This window comes from Rattus rattus, chromosome 9 (assembly GCF_011064425.1).
Source record: "Rattus rattus isolate New Zealand chromosome 9, Rrattus_CSIRO_v1, whole genome shotgun sequence".
In the NCBI taxonomy this organism is placed as follows: Eukaryota; Metazoa; Chordata; class Mammalia; order Rodentia; family Muridae; genus Rattus; species Rattus rattus.
The window spans coordinates 33,580,078-33,604,689 of NC_046162.1; the positions used below are offsets into that span (position 1 = coordinate 33,580,078).

At 47.5% G+C, this 24,612-nt stretch overlaps 1 protein-coding gene across 1 annotated transcript; it reads right to left on the reverse strand.

Moving 5' to 3' along the window:
* Positions 1 to 20,208: 20,208 nt before the first annotated feature.
* Positions 20,209 to 22,669, reverse strand: Prop1 (PROP paired-like homeobox 1). The gene is made up of 3 exons (XM_032911715.1): positions 22,561 to 22,669; positions 21,282 to 21,505; positions 20,209 to 20,547 (listed from the first exon to the last, which is right to left on the reverse strand). The coding sequence occupies exons 1-3, from the start codon at positions 22,667 to 22,669 to the stop codon at positions 20,209 to 20,211; spliced, it is 672 nt and encodes a 223-aa protein (XP_032767606.1).
* Positions 22,670 to 24,612: the final 1,943 nt, after the last annotated feature.

The window sequence follows — 24,612 nt, forward strand, 5'->3', positions numbered from 1 at the left end:
ACACTGGACTCCATCACTGAGGAGACTCACTATGCCTCCATGATTCTGGCATCATCCTATGCTGTTCACCACAGCTCAGCTGGCATTGCAAGCCCTCTTCAGATCAGGAAACTGAGGCCAGAGTGCAGCCACAGTAGGGACACAAACACTTTCCTCCCGTTCAGATCTGACCACGGGCCCACTCCAAGTGCTGCCCACCCAAATGCTCTGCTGCTGTCAAGGGGTCAATTTCCACACCCCCAGAGAAAACTCCAGAAAGGGGACCATTGGCTCATGGCGGCTCACGCTGGAGTCGCCACAGGCCTCCGTGTCCTCCAGCCTGGCTGCTCACCTCCCCCCAGGTCCCGCCACGCCTCATGAAGGCTCAGAGCCGCCACGCAAGGAGACTTAGCCTGGGGAGCTAACCCAGAACAGCGAATCGCGCCACATACACCCCGAGGCCAGATGAAGCTCACAGGGGGCGGGGCTGGGAAGGTATGAGGATCGCTGACGCCGAGGCCTCTGGGAAATGTAGTTTACTTCAGGACTCAAGGATTCTGGGATATAAAGTTGACCTCTCCGGTGCGCAGCTGCAGTGGAGAGCCCACCTCCCCTTCCCAACATCCCAAAATGCTGGAGTTCACCAGCTCTGTGAAGTCTTAGATGTGGAGTGTATTGTAATTTCACTTTTGTGGACGGTGGTAAGGGCAGCTGACAGTGGCCGGAAACAGACCCATTTCTCTCAATCACTCATTGAAATCATATTGTAAGCCTTTTGAAATAAATCAGAAAACAAAAGGCACATCACTTGGTAAGCAGTGGCTTTTAGTAGGATAAAGAGTAGACAGTGAGCTGTGGAAATAATTATATATTGATTTAGACTCAGAGGATAAAGCAGAAGAAGGACCGGCTAGCTGAAACCTAGGGCTCGGGGATTTAAAATAAAAATGAATGAATGAATGGATAGATAGATAGATAAATAGGTAGATAGATAGATGGAGAAAGATAGATGAAGACACCTGATATCTACCACTGGTCTGAGTACAATGTAACACACACACACACACACACACACACACACACACACACACACACACACACACACCACCCTGAGATTCTCTGAGATTCTGAGAGAAAAAGACCAAGTCTACTATTGTCCAATTAAAGCAAATTGTATTTTTGTGCACCCAGGAGAGCTGGCCAGTTGGCTACCTCATTCTAAGTTGGCATTTGAGAGAGAGGGGAGAGAGAGAAGAGAGAGAGAGAGAGAGAGAGAGAGAGAGAGAGAGAGAGAGAGAGAGAGAGAGAGAGAGAGAGAGGACCCCTCTGGGTTCTTTAACCCTCCCCACCACCCCTTTTAAAAACGAATTGATTCCTTGTGAGTTTCACATCATGCATCCCAGTCCTCTTCTACTCTTCTTTCCATCCCCTCATATCTGCCCCTTACCCTTGCAGCCTCCCCCAAAACACACATACAACACACACACACACACACACACACACACACACACACACACACACACAGCATAGAAAGTATTATTGTGGAAGCTGTAGTATGCCACAGTGTGTCCCACAGTACACTACTGTTCACAGTCCCTCTGTTCACACATCTTCACTTGCAAATATTTATTACAATGAGTCATTGGTCTGGCTCAAGCTCTCGCTTCTGTGATACCATTAATATTGGGTTATCACTGGAACTCCTCCCAGTTATCCTGTTGCTGGCCTGTGTGTTGGAGATTCTGCAGCAGCTTTGGGTCAGCAGGACTGGCCCAACAATTCACACATGATACGGACTTTATGGTGGGCCAACTCAGAGCCCTGGATCTGAGCCTGGGTAGCAACTGAGCTGGTCAGCTCAATGACTGTCCCTTATCTGAACCATCAAGGGTAAACTCTCCAGCACTGCTCTGGCAAGGCCACCCGATGACACCATCAGCAGGAGACAGAGTCATCTCTCCTACTCTCATGCCCTTGAGCCAGCTCACCAGTGTCTTTGTCATCATGGCATCTTCACTGTGTTGCCCAGGTGAGCTATACATAGGGTCTGCTCCCCAGGGTGCTACAGCCAGTGAGGGGACAGGGCCAGGTCCCCTACTACAGGTGCTACCTCAGGTGGCAAGGGACAAGGTGGGGGAGGGCATCACTCCCATCTCCCCCGACCCTACTCGGCCATTGAAATCCCTCTGATAGGAGAGATAAGGTGTTCCCAGGGGTTGGGGAGTTAAAAGGATACAATGAAAAGGGAAGGAACAGAAGCAAGGATACACGTGGAGTGAATTGGGTTGCAAGCAGTTTGCATCAGGTCTAAGAAAGAGTTACTTTTAATTACAAATAGAAACCTTATTCAGCAAGGTCAAACAAAAACTTATTAACTAGGATTTAGCACAGGACAAACTTTAATTACAATGAGAAGCCTCGCCTTGTGAAGACAAAGCAGGGCAAGCAGGAACTTCTTTTTGACTGTCTGAACTGCAAACAGAACTCATGCTGTAAGGTGTGTTTTCCTGTTTTGGCCTCCCACTACCCTTCTGAGATATTCGTTCCTGTTTTGGTCTCAGGGCACCAGCGTGAGTGAACATTCTTAGCTCCTACTCAATAGCTATCGTTGACACACTACTGTAAGCATTCGTTACAGTCACGGGAATTTCCTAATTCTCCTGCAGCTGAACTGTCTTCCTGATGAGTCCCATTCCCGGCTTATAAAATGCCAGTATTGCTCAAGACTGAATCCTGGGGTCTCCTCATCACTGACTCTTGAGTTCTCCCTATTATTGTTTTAGTTGCCTTCAATTCTGCAATATTCTCCCAATTTTCTTCTGAGTTCTGGTAATCCTCCAGATGTGCCCTCTGAACTCTGCCACCATCCAATTCTAATAGGGGCTGAGAGAGGGTCTCAAGTAGCTAGCCTCAGATTTGTTATACACATAAGCTGGCCTTGAACTCATGGTGCTGCTTCCACCTCCCAGTTGTTGGGATAGAAAAATGTGTGCCACCTAGCCCGCACAGAGGCCTTCTAAAGAGTGCTGTTTTTATAAGGGCTTCTATTGGGCAACTGAGAAGTATTTCACTGTCACCGTGCCCTGGAACAATACGTTTGGAGTTTATTGTGGTTAACCACAGCCTGACCTTGAGGTAAGGTCTTGCTCTGAGTTGTTGAAGGGTATTTGATCACACTGTTGTTGTGGCTCAGCCCTAGCACACATCTTTAACTCAAGAGTTTCTGTAAACAAAAGCTAAACAAAGCCAAGGATAGGTCCAAAGGTGGAGCAAGCAACCGGTAGATAGGGAGTGAACAAAAGAAAACCCGGGAAAGAGAAAGGAGGGCCTGTGAATTGAAGGGTATTTAAGGCAGAATGAAGGAGCCTTTTCCTTCTGGGATGTTGATGAAGTAGGGAGGTCAGCTGGGTGTTCTCTGCCCCCCTGAGCTACCAGGCTTTCACCACAGCATCTGGCTCCCGAGTCTTCACTTGGTAAATGGAATGTTTGGGATTTTGTTTAAAAACAACACCGCGTCAGACAGAAATGGTTCACCATGACCACTTACCTTAAATTTGGCCTCTGTATTTCCCTACTAATAGATTAACAATGTCAAATATTTGACGTGAAATATATGCCCCTCTGTTGGTAGTAATTTAGAGCTGGGCGGGCACAATACAATGTGCAAAGTCTAGAGCCTCCTTTGTATTTGAACCTGTCACCGGCTCTTTTTTCATACTAGACCTGTACGAGAGTGATTACTGATAACCACACGACACAGTCAATATTAGGGTCTCTTGAAATGTTCTCCTTCAACAAAATTAATCTCTTGATTTTAAATTTAGTCTTGGGTATGTCCTTAGGACAAGGGTTAAAAGGAGTCACATTCTTTGCCAAAATATCACAAGAATGGTCTCTAGTCCAGTTGCTGAAATTGTTTCCCTCTGAAACCTCTTGAACTGGGCTTCCATAGTCCACATTGCTCTCAGCATTGTTTTCTTTCAAAATCCTACTAGGCTGGCCTAAGCTCTACTTACAGCATTCAAGCACCCTTTGATACCAAAGTTCCAAAATCTTCATCCCTCCAGAAAAGCCCAATGGTCAGGTTATTCATTACAATGTCTCTGTCCTGGTATCAATTTCCGTATAAGTTACTTTTCTATTGCTATGACAAGACACCATGACCAAGGCAACTTTAGAAGGCAAGGTTCATAGTTCCAGATTGGTAAGAGTCCATCGCCATCATGATGGGAAAGCACTTGCAGTGAGCATCAGGTGTAGCATCAGGAGCAGCTGAGAGCTCACATCTCAAACCACAGCAGGAAGCAGAGAAAGGACACTGGAAATGGCCGTTGAACTGTTCCCACTGAAATAATTTCTACAGCAAGACCCACTCCTCCCGAGCCTCCCCAAATACCACCACCCTAGCACCAAGCACTCAAATGCCAGAGACTACAGTGGGAACCCACGACATCACTCAGATCACTACAGATATCGTGGGGTTAGTTCATGAAATACTGGCCAACACCTTTGTTACGTAACCCATTTGAAGTTGAATCTGCTGTATGTTGGAACAAACATTAATGGAACCAAGAACTGCTAGCAAAATAAGAAATTGTAGACGGGGGTTGGGGATTTAGCTCAGTGGTAGAGCGCTTGCCTAGGAAGCGCAAGGCCCTGGGTTCGATCCCCAGCTCCGAAAAAAAAAAAAAAAGAAATTGTAGACGGGTGGGGACTCTTACCATGACTATGCCCTTCCAGCCACGATTTGTAAAGCTGTCCATGAGAAGAAAGAACATATGATTTAGCATGAAGAAGATTTGACCATGAGGGAAGAGAAAGAAGTTGTGTCAAGACAGTGGGTGGCAGAGGATTAAGTGTCACCAAGCTCTCTTGCTAGGGTTGCTGTGATAAAACAAAACAACTTGGGAAGGAGAGGTTTTATTTCATTCTGTAGTTCCACACCACAGTTCATCACTGAAGGAAATCAGATCAGGAACTCAGGGCGGGAACCTGGACGCAGGAGCTGATGCAGAGGCCATGGAGGATGCTGCTTACTGACCTGCTTCCTGTGGCTTGTCCAGCCTGGTTTTTGATAGTACCAAAGGCCATCAGCCCAGGGGTGGCACCATTCACAGTGAGCTGGGCCCTCCCTCACCATCAAGAAAATGCTCCACAGCCTTGCCTACAGGACGACCTGTTGGGGGCATTTTCTCAGTTGTGGTTCCTTCTTCCCGTATGAATCTAGCCTATGTCGTGTTGACATAAAGCTAGCCAGCACACGAGAGAAGTGAAAAACTCTGGTTTCTTTAAAAAGTCAGCTATGTCAAAAGATATTTTCCTGAAGCAGACACAGGAGAAAGGATGCTTTGCTAATGCAAACACGTAAAAAGACATGATGAAAGATTCTTCACATAGGTATATTCGTTTGTCTTACACCGCACAGCTGAGCTCCGTTTATAATGACTCCCTAGAGGAAAACATACCCAAGGACTTCTGGTGGTGTTCTGTCGGCTTCTTGCTGCTTCCACAGACTTGGGCTGACTGACAGAGTGATGTCAGTTGATACAGACTCACGCAGAGTTTTAGTAAGACCGACTCAGGTACTGAGACAAGACACGTGGTGAGACCAGACCAGTAGAGGCCACGTAACGTTTAGAGGGATATAAATACAACTCAACGGACAGGGACAGGGCTTACTTGCATGGCTAGTTTACAACGCTTCGCTGCTCTCACATCTTCGTCTTCACTCCGTGGAGAGAGGCACGGCAAAGAACTCCTGGTGTCCCCAGTGGTCCTAGACCCTCCTGCTGACTCGTGCTGATTCGTTGGCGGCCTGGCTGTTCCTGCTGGGTCATGCCACCGCTGCTGATTCGTGTTTGCTATCCCGACTGCTGGTTACTCGTGAAATGTTCGTGAGTGGATAGGGCTGCTGCTGATTTCTGTGAACGAAACTGCTGATTTCCAGACAACACAGACTAGATTCGCTCCAAAGACCGATTTCTAAACAGGTCCGCTATCCCCATATCCTAATTACCTTTCTTCTCCACTACCTCTGGTGGGTGGTGGGCTGCGCGGTTAAAACCCTTATTAAAAATAAGACTTAAAAAAATCTAAGCTACACATAAGCTATATGGGGTTTGTATGATTCTAAGATCAAGGGCTACATCAGTCTGTAAGTTTGCTTTTCTGTTATTGGTAGTCCCTGAGTTCCTTTCTTCTTATTCATCTTTTCTTTGAAAACTCCACGTATGTATATGATATAGTTTGATCATAACCAGTTTCCTCTTCCAACTTCTTCCAGATCCCCTCATACCTGGCTCCCAACTTCACATCCTCTTCCTTGTCTTTATAACCCACCGAGTCCAGTGAATGCTGTCCCTGTGTGCCTCTGTGCAGGCCCATCCACTGGGATGAGAGGCCATGAACTGCAAATAGCTCTCAGCTAGGCATGAGGCCTCGTGAGCCTCTCCCTGCCCTGCTGTGATGCTGACTGACCAGGTGGGTCTTGTGTCACAGCTGTCACAGCTGCTCTGATCCCAACGGCTGCGTCAACTCCAGAAGGCACTGCCTCACAAAGTCCTTACCAAAGCTCTGGCTCCTCCCAGATGTTCTCTGAGGCTTAGGAGGAGGGGTGACATGTACATCCCATTTGGGACACAGCACTCATACATCAGCGTTCCTCTTGCCGAGAACCAATTCACTGCTCCAGTGGCAATCTCCTGGAGGTTATGTGTGCTTTCCAGAAAGTAGGGTCTGGAGCAGTAAACGAGGTTAGCAGATGTTTTGGAGGTCGACACCTGTCAGTGTTCCTGATAAGACCGGATAAAGCCTCTTGTAAACAGGCTGAAATACAGGCTGGAAAGAAGACTCGGTAGTTCAGGATGTGTGCTGCTCTTGCGGAGTGCCTGAGTTCAGTTCCCGGGACCCACATGGTACCTCACAGCCACTGTAACTCCAGCTCCAGGGGATTCAATGCCCTTCTCTGAACCCCGTGGGCACCTACACTCACAGACACCCCCACATATGCACATAATTTAAAAATAAATGAAACTTATATGCAGCTGATCGCTTGGATGTCTTTGTGGGGCTAAAGGAGCACCAAGGTTCCTGGCTACTCTTGGTCGGTATGAGCCGTTTACCAAGATCTGGTAGAGTTTGGTTTTCTAATGCCATTTCTTGTTATTCTTGTTATACTTTACCATTGGGTCCTTAAAACCAGCTAGGTGCCAAAAAAGTAATCTTTAAGGACTTAAAACCACTCCAGGGTTTTTGGTGGTGTTGCTTTTAGGGTCTTAGGGCTTGCCCCATTGCTCCTTTAATTTTTCCTCTACCACTGTGCCATATGAAGTAGTCAGGATTTTTCTGACCCTGTGTCTTCCATTGGAGCGTAGGGAATGTTTCTGACTTCGATGATGCCCCTCCTCTTTGCAGGTAGTGCACTGGCAATCTCCATGGCCTCTCTGGAGGTGACTTGGAGGGCAAGGGACAAAAAAGATGAGCTTTTAAAATTATTTTTAAAGATCCTTAACGCTTATTGGTTCAAGCCTCCAAGTTTTGGTTGTTGAACACCAGGAAGGACACTTTAACTAGTCTTGAAGTAATGGATTTTCGCTTTAACTTCTCTGTAACACTTACGAAGCTTAGGAGAATTGCCATGGGTGGAAAATCTGAGCAATGTCACACTACCCATCTCTCCTTTAGACAAAACCCACGTAACCGGAGGCAAGGCAAGGGAAATCAGTTCCTGATGGGAAGTAGGCTTACACGGGGCATGAGGAATGCTGGTTATTACCTGCTGACATACCCATGGGTATCAGGGACTGGAGTACCATAGAAGGTCAGCTGTGCTGAGTTAAGGCTCTGAGAGAAGTGGTGTCTGGTGCCCAGTTCACTGGGTTAGGAAGGACACTGTTTGCAGGAGAGTTAAGATGGACTCCACTAGGGCTGTGGGTCTCATGTGAGGGGCTGCAGTGGCTTTGCTGTGTTCTGCGGTGAGATGATCGTTATGAGGTGGGAGAGACTTTGGGAGATGTGGAGGGTGGACTAAGGTATAATTTTTTTATAGAAAATGAGCTAAAGCAATCAAGAGAGGATAAAATATGGGAAAAACAGCCAGAGTGGCCTTCCAGGGTCACTCACAGGCAAATGTAAAGTTTGTGTCATTAGAGTTCCCAGGTAGGGAAATGAATAGGAAAATGAAATGCTGTCTACCAGGAAGGGGGTCAAATGACCCTTGCACAGAAGTTGCTGCAGATCATCAGAAGGCAAAGATATTTACATTATGATTGATTCATAATGGCAGCAAAATTACAGTTATGAGGTAGTGATGAATATAATGTTATGGTTGGGGGTCACCACACTATGAGAAACTGTGTTAAAGGGTCTTAGCATTGGATGACTGAAAACCTCTGTGCAGTGTGCAGTGTACACTTCCTATCTGCTAATAAGAATACTGGAGATGTGGGCAGGGATTTGTCATTTGGTCTAAGGCCCTTTCCCAGACAGTACAGTTGATAGACGGGCAAAGGTCTGGAACCTATCACAACAGGAGACCCAGCTCCAGAGGCAGCCTTGTCAGGGAATGGCATGGCCCTCTTTTCAGTTGTTTTGTTTTGTTTTTATTTTTCAACTCGACACAAGTTAGGGGTCATCTGGGAAGAGGGAGTCTCTGCTGAGACAATGCCTCAGTGGACTGGCCTGTAGACAAACCTTGGGGCATTTTCTTGGTTGATGGCGTGGCTGGGCTGGCCTCTGTGAGCAGCGCCATCCCTGGGCCGGTGGTCCTGGGCTGTGTAAGAAGCAGGCTGAGCAAGCAGTGTGGAGTAAGCCGGACTCCTCCACAGTCTCTGCCTCAGTTCCTGTCGCCAGGCCTTGGCTTCCCTAAGTGGTGGCTCTGATCAGGATGTCTAAGGCAAACTCTCTCTCCCCAAGTTGCTCTTGGTCGTGGTGTTTACCAGTGAAAGAAAGCAAACCAGGAAAGCATTGCCTACTCTGACCTTCCTCAGGCAGAGCAGTGCAAATTCCTTACGAAGTCTCAGAGATGGGAAGGTGTTCAATGGCCCCGCAAGAGCAGCAGCCACACCCCAGGATGATGACACTGAATGGCTTCAGGAAATGTGTGTTATAGAGGGCTAGACCAGTGTCTCACAAGTATTTCACTGTGCACAACGTTGCTTTTCCGATGAAACAATCGGTAGGTGTGATATGGTCCTGTGTATTAGCGCTTGCTAACATCTCCCCACCCCCACCCCATAGCTAAGAACAATTGTGATTGCTTAGAATAGACAGTGCTGGGACCTTCCGGGATTTTACCCATCTTCTGCAAGGAAGTTTCTTTGTATAATGCTAACCTTTGAGGGCTTTATGACTTTGGAGAAGCATCTTAAACAACAACAAAGTTGACAGTTTGGGAGTTTAAAGGAAGGCACCCAGGAGTCATAATTATTGAAGATCCTGATGCTAGGACTCATTTCCCTACATATATATATATATTTTTTTTTTTTTATAGAGACAGAGTCTCACTATGTAACCCCTGGCTGGATTGGAACTCACTATGGAGACGAGGACAGTATCAATCTCAGGGACCTGTTTAGTCCTTAAGAGTGTGGGGATTAAAAGCATGTGCCACCACCCCCAGAATACCCCCTATAATCTCTTGACCATAAACTATAAAGCCTATTACTATGGTTGGTTGCGTGCCAAAACTAGATGGTAGCTTCTATTGCTAAAGACACGATAGACTTTGGTTTCAGGATGCTGAGAAATCAGGCTGAGACGAAGCGGAACGTTCCCTCCCTGCTGGATGACTTTCGTAGCCGTAGAAGACATTATGCAAGGTTCTCGGGGAGAATTGTTGGCGGACGGTCCTGCTCGACTTACTGCACTACCGACACACCAGGCAGAAATCGCCTGCTCCTGAGGTAGTGGCGTTGCTGTTGTTGGCGCACCTAACTGCTTTCTGTTTGGATTAAGGCCCACTCCCTGGAAGCTCATTCATTTTTGATACCAAAAAGGCCATGGATGAGGAGGAAGCAGCTGTCTTGTTAAATGGATGGGTTGTACACGCCCATCTCCCTTCTGCATATTTGTGTTCATACCTGTAAATCTTACTGTCAACTCCAGTCCTGGAGTGAAGCCTATTGTCATGGGTGGTATGCTGCAGAGACTCAAAACCCATTTGTGTTCCAAGTGATACATGTGGAACAGTGGCCCGAAGCTCAGTCGTAGATGGAGGAAAACAAGCAGACCTCACCTCCTTCAAGGCTTGAATGGGGGGGGGGGGGGAGGGGGGGGGGTGGGGGGATGAGGGGCGGGGAGTTAAGGTTAGAATGTTGTGTTCTTCCTTCAGAGAGAGGAGCGGGTTCATAAGAAGTTAAGGAAACTTTCAAGGCTAAGGAGCTAATGAAACACAAGCTTAATGTTGAAGGATTCACAAGTGCCTTGAGAAGCAGTGGACAGCTGTTGGGGAGAGGTGATTCTTCAGCAAATTGTACAGGGAGCTCCCCTTGCTGCTACACTCATGAGGCCTCATCCACACCAAGCTGGACTTTCTGCCTCTGAGTCACCCCTACTTCACTTAGATACCCTGTAAACTCACTGGCTTGCTTGGCCAGACTTGGTTAGAACTGTTTCTTTGGTTTGTTATATCCAGTGGTACACATTGGTTCATACTTCTCCAGGAAAAGTCACACAATAGAGATTTTTGACATGGTAGGAATCGGGTCCTGCTCCAAGCGTTCAGATCCTGCTGAGAGATGTGTTAGAGTGGTCAGGTCTATCTGACTCCTTCCTCAAGAGTCTTTGTACATGAGTTGCTCCTTCTACAGTGCGATTGTTTCATTCATACAAATGATAATTATGACATGTTTTACTTACTAGTCACATCTAGGTGAATGTAGGATATTTGCCCCTCGGCTGGTTGTGTGGTCTACAGTTAGATTTCTCAGTAAAAGTCTAAGCTAAGGACTTTAGTGCCCTCTGATGCAGTTCTCACAGTGGCCACCAGAGGACAGTGTTGTGCTACTCTTTTCTGTAGGTCAGGCTCTGCTTCCTGGGATCTTTGATAGTTAGCATACACTCAGTCCTCTTGCTCCTGGACCAGAAAGAAGAGCTAGGGGTGTTAGCTGCAAACGCCCAGGCTTGTCAGGTTAGAAAACCCTATACCTTCTGTCCCCCAGATATCACTGTGCCAGCCTGAGGCCTAATCAGCTTAATGTTGGTGCAGCCAACAATGGGTTGGACCATCCCACATCACTCACCAATAAAGATCATCTGTCATGTGTATGGCTTCAGGTGAGACTGATCTGGGCAATCCTTCAGGATGGCTCTAGGCTGTGCCTAGGTGACAGTGAAACTAATAACCAGGATCCTGTCATCAACTAGTTCTGCAGAGAACCTCCTAGATCCTGTGGAGGGCCCCCCGAAACCTGGGAAACTCAAAGAAGCTAATAGCTCTCTGAAGGCCTGTTACATGCCATTGAGGGGCTGGCATATAGCCTGGTCTAAGACCATTTGCCATGGATTGGTTTCTTGTTGCTGTAATAAAAACACTGACCAGAACAAACATTTGGGCAAGAAAGGTTTGATTTGCCTTTACAGAGTAAAATCGACAACAGAGGAAAAGCCAAGGAACTCAAAGCAGGACCCCCTCCCCTTCTGCTCAGCTCCCTTATACAGCTCAAGACCACCTTCTTGGACCACTTTCTAAGGGATGGAGCCACCCACAGTGGGCTAGACCCTCTTTACCCCAATGAATAACTATGAAAATGCCTCACAGACATGGCCACGGGCTAGTCCAATCAAGGCAATTCTTCAGTTGATGTTTCCTTTTCCTAGGTGACTGTTGTGTCATGTTAACTGTGACATTTTCCTGTGTCTTACAGAGAAATGAAGACAAAATTTCAACATTTAAGTAAGAAAAATCTGACCACGTAGGTCATTCACAAAATATATCATTTCACTGGTTGGTTAGGGTTGAATAGGCAACTTCTGCTGTCTGGTATTTGGCTCTGGGCAAGGCCCGCACAGCCAGTATAAACCAGATGGTGAGGCTTGGTGTGTAACCTGGTAACATGCCCTTGGGTCAGTACCCGGTACTGTAAAAACTGGGTGTGGTGACACAAACCTGTCACTTGAGCACTGGGAAGGAGAAGCTCATCTTTAGCTAGTCTGAGGCTAGACATGAACCCCTCTCCTCAGATACAATAGGCTGGACGATGCCTCCCTAACTAAGAACACTCAATGCCAATCACAAGGACTAAATTTTTTTTTTTTCATTTCAGCATCTGCATAAGAAACTGTGTAGCCCTGCAGGTCTGAAACTCCACTGGGAGTGTGCCAGAGATAGGAGGATGACTGTGAGTTGCTCTGCCTCAGAGGAACAGGCAGAAAATAGTGGAGGAGGACAGCCTGCACCCTCTTCCAGCCTCTCCGCCTGTGCACAGATGTGCGCCAACTACTTATACATGTGCACCTTCCTACGCCTGGATGCACACACCCACACAAGTCTTTAAAACTAAACTGCACGACTGGGGTATCCCCCCACCTCTTGAATTAAGCCCCATGTATTTGAGAATCTAAATGAGGCATCTTCCACCACACTGAGGGAATGGTATGCACTCTCCGGCCATTCGCTTACTGAGGAAATTGCTCATTGGCCTTAGGCTAGCGAATCCAGAGTCTCTGCTTCCGCTGGAAGGAAGGGTGGGGAGTAATGAAGTATAGAGCTTCACCGTGGAAGCTCTCAGAGGGCAGATGAGGTTGGCTTTCTGCGAGCCCGGGTGGCTTCACGTGGTACAGCAGGGATGGGGGAGCAGTTCTGTGTACTGACTTTTTTTCCTCTGTGATGTGGGTGAAGAGAGCCTGGGAGAGAGAGTCTGAAGAGCGATGAAGATTCTGCAGGGAGGCCGCAGCACAGCATTCCAAACATAAGCCAAAGGGAGGGGCGTCCCAGCAGTCCGGAAGCCTCTCCTGCCTTGGGAGCCTGAGGACCGGAAGGTCTGCGCTTTGGTTTTCTTCATGGCAGTGCCCTGTGAGCTGCAATGATGGGCTCTCCACTTGTGACGATGTCTTTCCTCGACTACCCCTTCTATTCCCGTCCTTGCCCCCAAGCCTTTGGCGGTAGTTAGTAGCAGCAGTCTCTTGGTTCATGTGCTCATGAAGTTCCAGTCTGAGTTTGGGTATCGAGCTGGATTAGGAGGAATCTGGTGGCGTTGGAGACCATCATGGGTGACTCCGGGGACTGTGTGGGCCCGTGCATGCAGCGGGAAAAAGTTCTGCCTCTATCCTTGGGATCCGAGGCAGCGCCCAAAAATTCTCTCCGGATTAGTCCTGGTCCAAAGCAAGGGTGAGAGGGCAGACGGGGTGCAGTCAGTCTGGGTTCATTGCCCAGCATCCAGTGGACCGGGGAGAGAGACACTGTCTCTGACTTGCCTCCAAGTCAGGAAGGTGACTGTGGTGGCTGGGGGCAATGGTGCTGCAGATAAAAGCCACAGGGCGGGGCCTCAGAGCAGTCACTTCTCCTCCCTGGGGCACAAGAATTGAGGATGCACAGTTCCAGCCTGTGCCCCTTAGGCCTATTACAGGAGAACAAGGTCCCCCCTTTCCCCCAGCTCTGTAGTTTTCCAGAAAGTCAAGCATTCCTTAAAGATAAAATGACCCTGCATTCTCTTCTGCAATTAGGCTTTGTGGGTCATTTCTGTGTTTTTATGGAGGAAGACCGATTAGCCCCAGAGCATCGATACATGTCCAGGAAACCCCGCAGGATAAAGTGAAGGGTACACAGCCTTAGTTAGAGTCACAGAGGACATTTTTATCGCTGTCGGACCCTCAGCACTGCCCGTGCTAGCCGGGATCCCAGGAATCTAGTTCCAGAGTCCTTTGATCATTCACAACAGCACCAATACCTCCTCTATAAAAGCCCATGAGCAAACATCCTTGAGGTCTCTTTAAGACAGTAAGAGAGGTCTGGCTTCTTGTGGAAATTAACCTGTGTCTGCAGTCCTCAAGAAAAGTTGAAAGGGTGAATCAGACTATCAAAAATAAAAATTAAAAAGTTAAAAAACAAAACAAAACTGTCCCTGTCAGGAGGAGACTTAAGAGTTATGGATTCAAGCCTTCCTTGCTCCTCTGCCGTCAGAAAGCACCTCTCCCCGACCTCTTCCCACCCTTAGAACTCTCTTCTGGGAAAAATCACCTTGCATACCTAGTCTGGTGACAAGCTTCTGCTGGTATTTTTCCTTGTTTCTTTTATGATTTTCTAAACCAACTATTCCCAGAGAAAAAATAAATCTCAGATGGAGACTTCAAAAACCTTAGAAATTTCAGGCAAGTGAATGTCTGGCAGACCTGGTTTGGCATTAGGATCGTTGGTGGGTGTCATCCAGGTGGAAGCTCTGGTCACACCCCTCCTTAATGCCCAGGGTTGTAAGGCAAAGCCACAGGAACTGTTAACTGCCAACGCAGCTCTGACACTCAGGGTCCTCAGGGCCTGTTATAGAGGTAACCGTTAACTGACTCTCTGGAAGCCCCGAGAACAGCTGCATAACCCTGTGCGTTTTTTTCTGCCCCATTTGACCCAGGCAGGGCGGAGTCTACCCACCCCACCCCCACTCTACCCCTGCACGCCCGTTTTCTTCCTCTGCAGCAAAGAAGTGCCTTTCTAAGATCCGCTAGTACAGCGGAGTATGGAACTGTCGAGTGCGAGCCCGGCACGTGCGATCGCTTTGTTAAAGACAGAGCCGAGTAGTAAAAGCAGAGAAACATTTAATTCAGGGTATTTTACACTAGAAGAAAGGGGACTTCGGTGTGAACTGGAGCTAAGCTCACAGGAAGGAAGGTTGGAATTTATAGTGGGACGAGCAAAGGACTAAGGGAAAACAGAAGGGGTAAGAGGGGATTCTGGGTAAAGGGACCTAAACGTTCTCGTATGGCTTGCGTCAGCTATCACTTGGAGGAGCAGAGGCTAATTAGGAATACCAGATAGGATACTGGCTCAACCATGTTAACAGGATTTTTGCCAAAATTGGACAGTTGCAGATACCTTTAAAAATCATTGTCGAATGACTCCAATCTCTGGCTTATCGAAGAATTGGAGAGACCCAAGCCTTTTTGGGGGTCAGCTTAATGTATGCAAGGAAACCCCATAATCTCCTCTTCTTTACCTTGCTCTGCTCCAAGGGTGCCCAGAGTCTTCCAAAAACTCATAAAATAAAAACAAAATCTTAAAAAAAATCTAAGACATTTTAAAAATCTTGAGTAAAGATAGGTACACTAAACTTTGTCCTTGCATTTGCCTATTAAGATTAACCTGAACTGCTTCTTCAACTTTCCTAAAGGGTGCTGTATCTGGAGGGAAGGTAGGTCACTACACATTGGATGAAACATTCCCCAGGACTTCTGGCTTGCTGACCTACTTCAAGATGTCCCTATGTTTCTAGGCATCCTCTGGGTTCCACACTGACAAGTCTTACTGTCTACATGATCATTTGTTCAACACATTTAAAAATTGACTCTTGTAATCAAAGCAGTGGGTTTGTTTGAAAAACAGCTATTTAAAGGCTTACTTTTTTATTTATGAATGTGTGCACATGCTGCATAAGGAGGCCATGAGGAGGATGTCGTATCCCCTACAGTTAAGAGTTGTAGGCTGTTGTAAGCTACATAACCTGGGTTCTGGGAACTAAACCCAGGTCCTCTTGCAAGAGTAGCAAAGTATTCTTAACCAGGGAGCCAAATCCGAACCCCTGGATTGGTTTCTCATAATTCTTTTTTAATTTGCATGTATCTGTCTTTTTGCTATTTTGTGAGTTTTTTCTTTCACCCTCCTCCCCCCTCCCCCCCTTTTCTACCGTTTCAACCCTCCTAACACTGTATATTAGAGAAAAAAGAACGGGAGGGGTAATGCTATTGTTAAACGACTTCCTGTTGATGGGGGCATTGAGTGACTTGGGGCAAGTTTGATATTCTCTGTCAGGATATCTACTTTCTCTTCCTCCTCCTCCTCCTCCTCCTCCTCCTCCTCCTCCTCCTCCTCCTCCTCATCCCCTCCTCCTCCTCTCTTCTTTGTGCATGACTACTTAACAAGCAGTGACCACAGCAAACAACAGCAGCCAAGAACAGCCAACCAACCATCGACCACCAACCCACCAACCATAACAACCCCACCACTCCAGGCCCTAGCACTTACATACCCTCCCAAGAGTCCCCAGAATTACAAACATCACACGATCACAGAAGCTATCTGCAGCTGGCAAAATCACACCCCTGCTAGAGCACGAGACAAATCATAGTCAGCTGCTGTGGACAATCCGAAGCAGGCCTATGCCCCCACATCTGGGATCAAAATGAAAGCATGTTCCTATTTCTGTGTTTTTAAAACAAACCAAAATTCTCACCGTACTTGCATTTAAAACTTTTTTTTTAGTGGCATAAAAACAATGTTTTATTCTGACATTTTCATACACAAATGTGATTGTTCTTTACTTCCACCTACTGCTTACCGCCCCTTCCTATCTTCTCTTGGTTCTTTCTCAGTGGTACGGAATTCTCAGAAGAAATACAAGTGGCTCACAAATACTTCTTAGTGCTCAACATCGTTGGCCATCGAGAAGTCCACGGAGACACCACACTCTCCAGTCAGATTGGCATTTCTCTTCTTTGGGGGTCTGGTAGACTCTGACACTGAGGCCTGGCCTGGTCACTGGGAGGCTGTGGTAGGTCCAGTCTCGCTGCAGATCTGTTAAGCTGTTTGGAGTCTATTTAATTTTGGTGCGTTCCATGTATCTGCGAATTGACCCATCTCTTCTAGATTTTCCAGATCTTTTGGAACAGGTTTTCAAATATTCTCCAACAATTCATCGCATTTCATTGGTGTGCCGTGTGATATCCCTTCTTTATCTCTAGTTCCCTTAATTTGGAATGATGTTTCCCTATCCTTTGGTTAGTTCGTCTAAGGGTTTTTGGTTTTCTATTATTTTTCCAATGAACAGACTGCTTCATCGATCTTGCTTTTATTCCCCACTTGACTGATGTCTACCCTGACCACTATGCTGGGATGGACTTACTCTTATTTTTTTTTATCCACCTTAAGGGGCATCATAAGTAGTTTATTTGAACATATATGAAAATTGGTACCAGTTTTATTGTAATATTCTGTTTGGTTTGTTGTTGAAACTAAAGCTACCCTAAAGTACGCTGTTGGTAAGTCGGGTGGTACTACGCACTATGATTTGTTTTACGTCACCTTTCCTCCTCTCCTGCCTTACAGTTTTAAGTGCACATAGCCCTCTGTGCAGCAATGGAACAGCCATGGCAGGGACAGAAAGTCCTGCAGCAGAGGAAATGCAGGGAAAAATGCTTTGATGCAAAAATGTGCCTCAGGACCTTTCTGGGCTGTTTGATTTTCATTCCGTGGAGTCTCTGAAGTCTTTAGCTTACAACCCAGTGAGTAGTGATGCAAAAGTTACTCATATTAACATGTAAATACCGTCCCTGGAACTTCAGTGGGCAGTTCTTCCCAACATATAAAGGCCAGTTTCACCCCTCATAATGTGTCTCTTTTTGGATTGGCCCAGTTAATTACTTAATCATTATCACTTAATCTTTGATCCCTTAATTGCTGTCATTTTAATTCCGAGTCCAGGAAAATCTGGTTTTTCGTTTTCTTGTTTGTTTGTTTGTTTGTTTGCGCTTCTATCTGAGAATCATCATTTTATTTTTAATCAAACATTTTTCCTTAACAATGAGCCATGTCGGGGGGGGGGAGGGGACAACAACAGAAAACCCAATACACACAGTGGCATTTGTGCCGCTCAAACAATAGAACGAACACCAACTCAACTCTGCCTCTTTCTTGCGCGTTTCAGGAATGGCTGAGAGGCCACGAGCTAGCAACGAGAGCAACGGTGGACACAATTCACTGAAAGTCGTCCACGTGAAAGGAGTTAGCATATGTGGTGCCTCATCTTTATTTTCAGAAAGGAAAGGACAGCTGTGTGCATACTCACAATTTTGATGATTGTAAATAAACAACACATTTACCTGTGACGACTAGCATTTTTCATGGCCAAGATCACTGTTAGGCAACTTTTCTAAATGGTTTCCATGTTCAAAAAGTCTTAGGAGTGATTTATAAATAGATTTGCCCCACAGAGGTCAGCGTTCCTCTGTGTGCACATCCTGGGTCTCCTTCCTGATCCTGGGACTTGCTATTCTTCTGTACAGAGTTGATATTTTTCCTCTATGTGAGTAGACTATAATGTATGATGCCAGGATCGTTTGCTAATTTTTTTTTTTATTAACTTGAGTATTTCTTATATACATTTCGAGTGTTATTCCCTTTCCCGGTTTCGGCAAACATCCCCTCCCCTCCCCTTCCTTATGGGTGTTCCCTCCCACCTCCCCCATTACCGCCCCTCCCCAACAGTCTAGTTCACTGGGGGTTCAGTCTTCGTTTGCTAATTTTTAAATAATTCTTTTCATATTTTAAGGCCTACGATATGACAAATTGAAGATTTTCTTTTTTTTTTTTTTTTTTTTTGGTTTTTTTTTTTTGAGCTGGGGACCGAACCCAGGGCCTTGGGCTTCCTAAGGAAGCGCCCCACCAATGAGCCAAATCCCCAACCCGAAAATTTTCTTAAAAAGAAACTTCTCTATAGGAGGCATTTTAAATCGAGAATCACACATATATCAGGAATATGTAAAAATCCCCATTTGAGTTACAAAGAACAAGTATACCTGTATAAAGTATGCCTTCCTTAGACAGAGAAAGAGCTTTTTGGTTGGGATATGTGTGTGCATGATTGTAACACCAGCACTCAGGAGACCGAGACGGGAAGACCGAGAGTTCAAGGCCTGTCTGGGCTGCATAGCAAATTTAAGGCCAGCCTGCAGCACGTAGTGAGCCTGTGTCTGAATAAGGTAAAATGAAACCAAACAGCAAACCTTGCTAAGAGTCACAGAAGTCGGAAAGAAACGACAGGAGGCACCTTGTTTCGGGGGTAAGAAACCTTTTAAAGTTACCCAGCATCCTCACAATGCAGGTGTTGGTCATTGGGTTCTGGTACCAGAACAGAGGAAGGACTTGGTGACCCAAAGCTGTCCCTGTACCCACAAGAACCTGGTGAATGAAAACATATGACTTTACAAAGCTAAGGGCAAGGTTACACCATGGTACAGGAATAACTCGTTAGCCGATTGGGGTAAGGGTGGACGGGAGGGGAGACAATCACAGAACTATTTAACTACACGTAGTCAATTAAATTTCAGTAACTCAAGGCGTAACATTTTTACGATGCTTTGTAATATCCAAATGATGAAGAGAACATCGGATAAGCCTCTGGAAGCAACGAGTTCATCAGCTGGGTTCTTCTGCCAAACATGGAACACAGAAAAACAAACCAAACGACCCTTCTAAATTCTACTAGTTCTACAAAATGGACGCGATTCTAGATCTCTAAAACAAAAGTTAAGTCTTTACATACAAGAAGCGCCTAGTGGGTTGGGGTTTAGCTTTCTTAGGGAACCCTTGGTGGAAAAGGCAGAAAACAAGGAAGAAACCATCAAAAGCAGTCTCCACACACACAGCCGCACGCTCGGCCTTCTCTTAGTGAAAGACGGCTACATGGACCCACAGAAACACCTAACTCAGGCTACACAGAGAGAAAATAAACTTTTAATAAGCCCCCAAGTTTTATCTCTCACTAGAAATAAAGGAACATTTAAAGGTGAGCAAAAGTGTCGTCGTCCTCAATTGCCAAGAATGATAAACACGAAACAAAACAAAAAAACCACCAAAGATGTGCTGAAGCTAATATTTTCGGTGGACTCAGGACTAGTGGAGTTACCGCTCAGCGTCTGTGTGCGATTGATTCTAGGCTCTTTTTTTCAGAGACCCAGAGACGGGACCATTCGAATATTTGCATATTATTTGCATAATCTATGCACATTGTTCCCTGTTGTATGTTTGCCCACCCACTGGCCCTATCTCCACTGCCCTCAGGTCCTCTCTCTGTGCTTTTTAGCCTGTTATCTCCTACCAGTTAACCCCCTCATAGTCTCTCAGCTCCTCACCCCGTGGACAACTCATCGGACTCTCCCCCCACCTTTTTTCCATTTCCAATCTTGAACTGCGCACCACCCCATCCCCCCCCCGCCCCGCCACGTTTCTAACTTCAACCTTAAGAGGAAAAGAGAAACCCCAATTTCTTGTGTTTCAAGAGGGTTAAGGCGAAAGGGTGACGGCACCGCTCAGTTCCAGGACTTTGGTGTCTCCAGGCTGAGGGGAAACATGGGTGGGGGTGGGGGACAGGGCAGATGACCAGTGTGGGTTGGGTGCAAGGTGGGGTACCAGTCCTCAGGCTGGGCAGGAAGAGTGAGTGAGGCACCCGTACAGGGCTGGGAGGGGAGAGCGTGGTTGTAGGGGTGAGGGAAGCAGGGTACGGGTGGAGGTGGTGTTGTATAGGTGTAGGGGTAAGGAGAGGACTCTGACAAGAAGCCAGAGAAGGTGGCCGGAGACAGATGGGCTGTTGGCTGGAGTAGTGACCGCTCTTGCTTCCGTTGCTTAGCCCTGCGGTTCTGGAACCAGACCTGAGGAGAGGCAAGAGAAGACGCATCAGCACGTCTGTCCCTCATGGGTGGCAGTGTCCCCAAGGACAGGGTAGCTCTCCCTGAGGTTTGTCCGGGTCAGGGCTTCTGAGGACCTAGAAGCCTCACCCATACTTCCAGCCTCCATCTGACTCTCCCAGCTCCGATTACTCGGAGTCTGAAATGGCAGCTTCCAAATGAGACGCCATGACAGTAGGTGGTGCCTTTAAAGCGGGCTGAGAGGTAAAGACTGGGAAAGTGTTACTGGACAGGGAAGGTTTAAGAAAGAGTTTGTAGTTCAGGCCACCTAACTCTAGGCTGAGACTTCAGGAACATGAGGCTTATGGAAATGTAAGACTGGCCAGAGGCAAGAAAGCACATGTGTGAATAGCTAGGGTTGCCTGTTTGCTGGAGTTTGTGATGGTATTAGAGGCTGGGGTGTGGGTCTTGACTTTACTTTTGTTTGTGTGGTGCTGGAGGGTCGGACCCAAGGCTTTGTATGTGTGAGATCTTCACCCCTGAAGTATACACCTCTCCAGACCTACATCCAGGAACCGTCAAGGTAGATGAGCTTAGAGCTGGGGCCAGGTGCACTGGAGAGTATGTTGACTGGCGAATGAATCTTATATTCTGGTGAATATCCTTTGTCAGGGTTAAAAGCCCCATGGTTATGCCCAGACAGTGCCCCCAAGCAGCTAGACAATGTTTCTTTCCCGAGTACCTTAGGGCATCATCACCTGGATTCTGGCTTCGCTGAGGCCAGTGTCTTGGGCAAGCCCCTCTCGAACCCAGATGTCAGGATACTGGTTCCTCCCAAAGGCTGACTCCAGCTGTCCCAGCTGTGCTGGGTTGAAGGTGGTGCGGTGGCGGCGCCGGGAGTGGGGACGGCCCCTCTGTGGGCAAAGCTTGGGTCTCCCCAGCCCTGTACCAGAGAGTCTCTTAGAAGCCTCGGGGCTCCTGTCTATGGAGAGAGGGAAATGGAGGGACACCCCCTTACTAATGGGACCACCCAGCCCATCCCTGCACCACTGTTGCAGGTCCCCTGTGTTCTGCTTCGCTCCTGAGATGTTGCTTCTCCGTGGGACTCATGTTCCCACGAGCTAAACTGTTTTAGCTTTCAAAATCACAGCTTCTGCCTTCTGCCTTTACCGCTGCTCTGGCTCCTGGCCCCCCACGTGTGTGCTTTACCTTCGGGCACGTATGACCCACGGGACACGCTTTGAGATTCTCCTCTTTGCTGTCTACTAAGGACTTCTTTGGTTGCCACGCACAGTTTTTAATTTCCTATGCACCTCCTTCTTATGTCTCTCCTTCACACAACACCTCCCCACCCTGGCCCCGCTCTGGAGGATGAAGTGTTCCCTCCCCTTCCCCCCTCCCCCTTATATGCAGACGCATTCTCCACTCTGGGATGAACCTCTTGACTTGTCTCTTACCTCTGCCCTGGCCCTGCCACCAGCCTGCAGGAACTTGAGCTCGTGGGAAAGGTTTGCCTCTCTTCCCCAAAAGCTCCCTAAGCCTCACATTAATTAGTCTAAGAGCCACCAGGGCAGAGAGAACAGAGAGGGAAGAGGAGACACCTGGGAAGGTGGGTGCCAAGGAAAGGAGGGGTCCGGAGTAGAGACACCATCCCCAGAGGAAACCAAAGGTGTGGCTCCCTGCTCTGCACCCAGTGTCTTCAGACAAGTACTGAACAGCCCTCCCAGGAGGAAAACCCCAGTCCCTCCAGCTCCCTCCAAGGAGGAGGGGCCTTGGGCAAGCATAAGGCTTCAGCTTTCCTGCTACCCTAGTGCTGAGCCTGTGCCTTTCCACAGTTCCCTCAGGCAGGGCCTCACTTCCCCACCTGTAAAGCAAAGGGTTTCTGCTGTCTCACTTCCTAAGGTCCCCAAAGCTTCAATTCTGCGTCCCCCCTGTCAACCTTCTGAGGTACAAACCATTCCCCAAAGCCAACGCAGCTTTGGGACCCACGTCTGCTGCTCCCTCAGGGACCCAAGCCCATCCTGGGGATTCACTCACCTACTGTGGAGATCAGAGTCCCAGAGGCCGCGTGTGACTCAGGCAGGGATCGGCCACAGACAGGGCCCTTTGTTTGCTTTTCCTGCTGGCTCCTTCTTTGAGCTTCCATGGCCAGCCACCCAAGCCAAAGATGGTCTAGTGCGCTGTCCTCTAGTCTGCGACTCCCTGCAGTCTTTCACTGCTTCTGTCTATCCTGTCTTGTCTTCTGTTCTCTCTTCTTCCCTGTTTCTACTTTCTAGCTCTTTCTGAGTCTCTCCCTTGCCATGTGCGTGTGTGTGTGTAGTATAGCTAGATACCTGTTTACTCACGGTTTCCCCCTTTTCCTAACTCTCCATCCTTCCTCTGAAATGACATCTCCTTTCCCCCCTCTTGGCTTTGCCCAGTTTTCTTCCTGTCTCTACTGCCTGATGCTGTTCTGTTTTCTCTTAGTTATCGACTTTCTCACGCTACCTTTCTTTCTCCCTTAGTCTCAGAGAAGAGACCTCCTCCTGGCCCCATGAGCCCGTCCAATCACTTCTTGGTCACCAGAGCCCCCAGGCTTGGGGGAGGATCACAAGTCAGATGAGAGAAGGTGGCTCTGTCAGAGGGTCCAGGGGCTGAGGCCAAGAGCTCATATTCCCAGGGGACCAGATTCTTTTGTCCTGTTAAATCTCCTTTCTGGGAGCAGGCAGGGGACGGAGGGAAAAAGACATTCCTACTGAGACACCTCTCCTCTGAACCTCACTGTAGGGAGAGGGAGTGGAGAGAAGGACATGGGTGGGGGTGGTAGGAACAAGGCATGACACCCCAGCATACGAGTGAGCGATACTGAAAAGACCCACTCCCAGGAAACTCCGTGGGTGGAAAATCACAAGTGCATGCAGGTCTTCTCGGATACCTTGATACTTCTAGGACAGTAGGACCCTCTAGGACTCACCGAAGCCAGAGAACCTTCAAACACTACTAGGCGAGCCCCACCTACACCCTCCATAAAACCTGGTTTAGGATCCCACAGCAGCTGGCCCTTCCCTGACCCAAGCCCACCCCTTGATTGACTCAGCCCTGAATGAGTGGCCTCACCAACAAGCAGACATCAGAATTCGCAAGTCTCTCTGATTTCCTCATTCAACCAATACCTCATCACTCATCCAGAACCCTGAAGGTATCATGACCTGGCAAGGTGACCTAGATCCTCCAGAGCATCTCGGTTCCAAGTGTGTCCAACTGAGACTCAGGTCTCACCTTGAAATAAATTCAGGTTCTCAGACTCTGCCATTGTGATTCTTCAAGGATACCCTGACACTTAGCTTCTCTGAGAGGTCAGGAAAAGCTGGTGCCCCTCATGCTGTCCCTTGAGGTGGGTTTGACTGTGGAACTCTGTTCTGGTATCCTTAGGATATGCCCTTTTAAAGGCAAGCCAACATCTTAGGACAGTCATTAGGGTCCCCCAAGACACACTGAAACCAGGGGACTCTTTGATAACCAGGACTTTCCATCTCCACTATATGATTCCCACCCCCTCCATAAAGTCCTGGTTTCTCAGGACACACACACACACACACACACACACACACACACACACACACACACACACACTAACCAATCCCTTACTACTTCACTGACATCATAGGACGGACAACCTAATACCCAAGGTCAGACTAACTCTAAGGACACATCCCTTAAAACCATCAAGACTATTTAGAACAGGATAGCCATCAAGGTCCACTTTGAAGATTAATTAACTTGTTATCATTATTATGTATATTTGTGTGCATACACATCTATAGATAGAGGCCAGAGGATGATTTGTGGTGGGTGGGTTCTTCCCCCCACAACACATGAGTCTCAGGGAAATGACCTGATCCACTGAGCCATCTCATAGGCCCCAGGTCTTAGGTTTTTGTTTTTTGTTTTTTTTAAGATTTATTTATTTTATTATACATAAGTACACTGTAGCTGTCAGACACAACAGAAGAGGGCATCAGATCCCATTACAGATGGTTGTGAGCCACCATGTGGTTGCTAGGGTTTGAACTCAGGACCTCTGGAAGAGCAGTGAGTGCTCTTAACCAT

Excerpts from the sequence above, each read along its gene's own strand:
- Prop1 (XM_032911715.1), bottom strand. The coding sequence starts at position 22,669 with ATGGAAGCTCAAAGAAGGAGCCAGCAGGAAAAGCAAACAAAGGGCCCT. Across the intron at positions 21,506-22,560 it reads GACTCTGATCTCCACAGTAG|ACAGGAGCCCCGAGGCTTCT; the intron begins GTGAGTGAATCC and ends CTCTCTCCATAG. Across the intron at positions 20,548-21,281 it reads TCAGCGAAGCCAGAATCCAG|GTCTGGTTCCAGAACCGCAG; the intron begins GTGATGATGCCC and ends GCCTCTCCTCAG.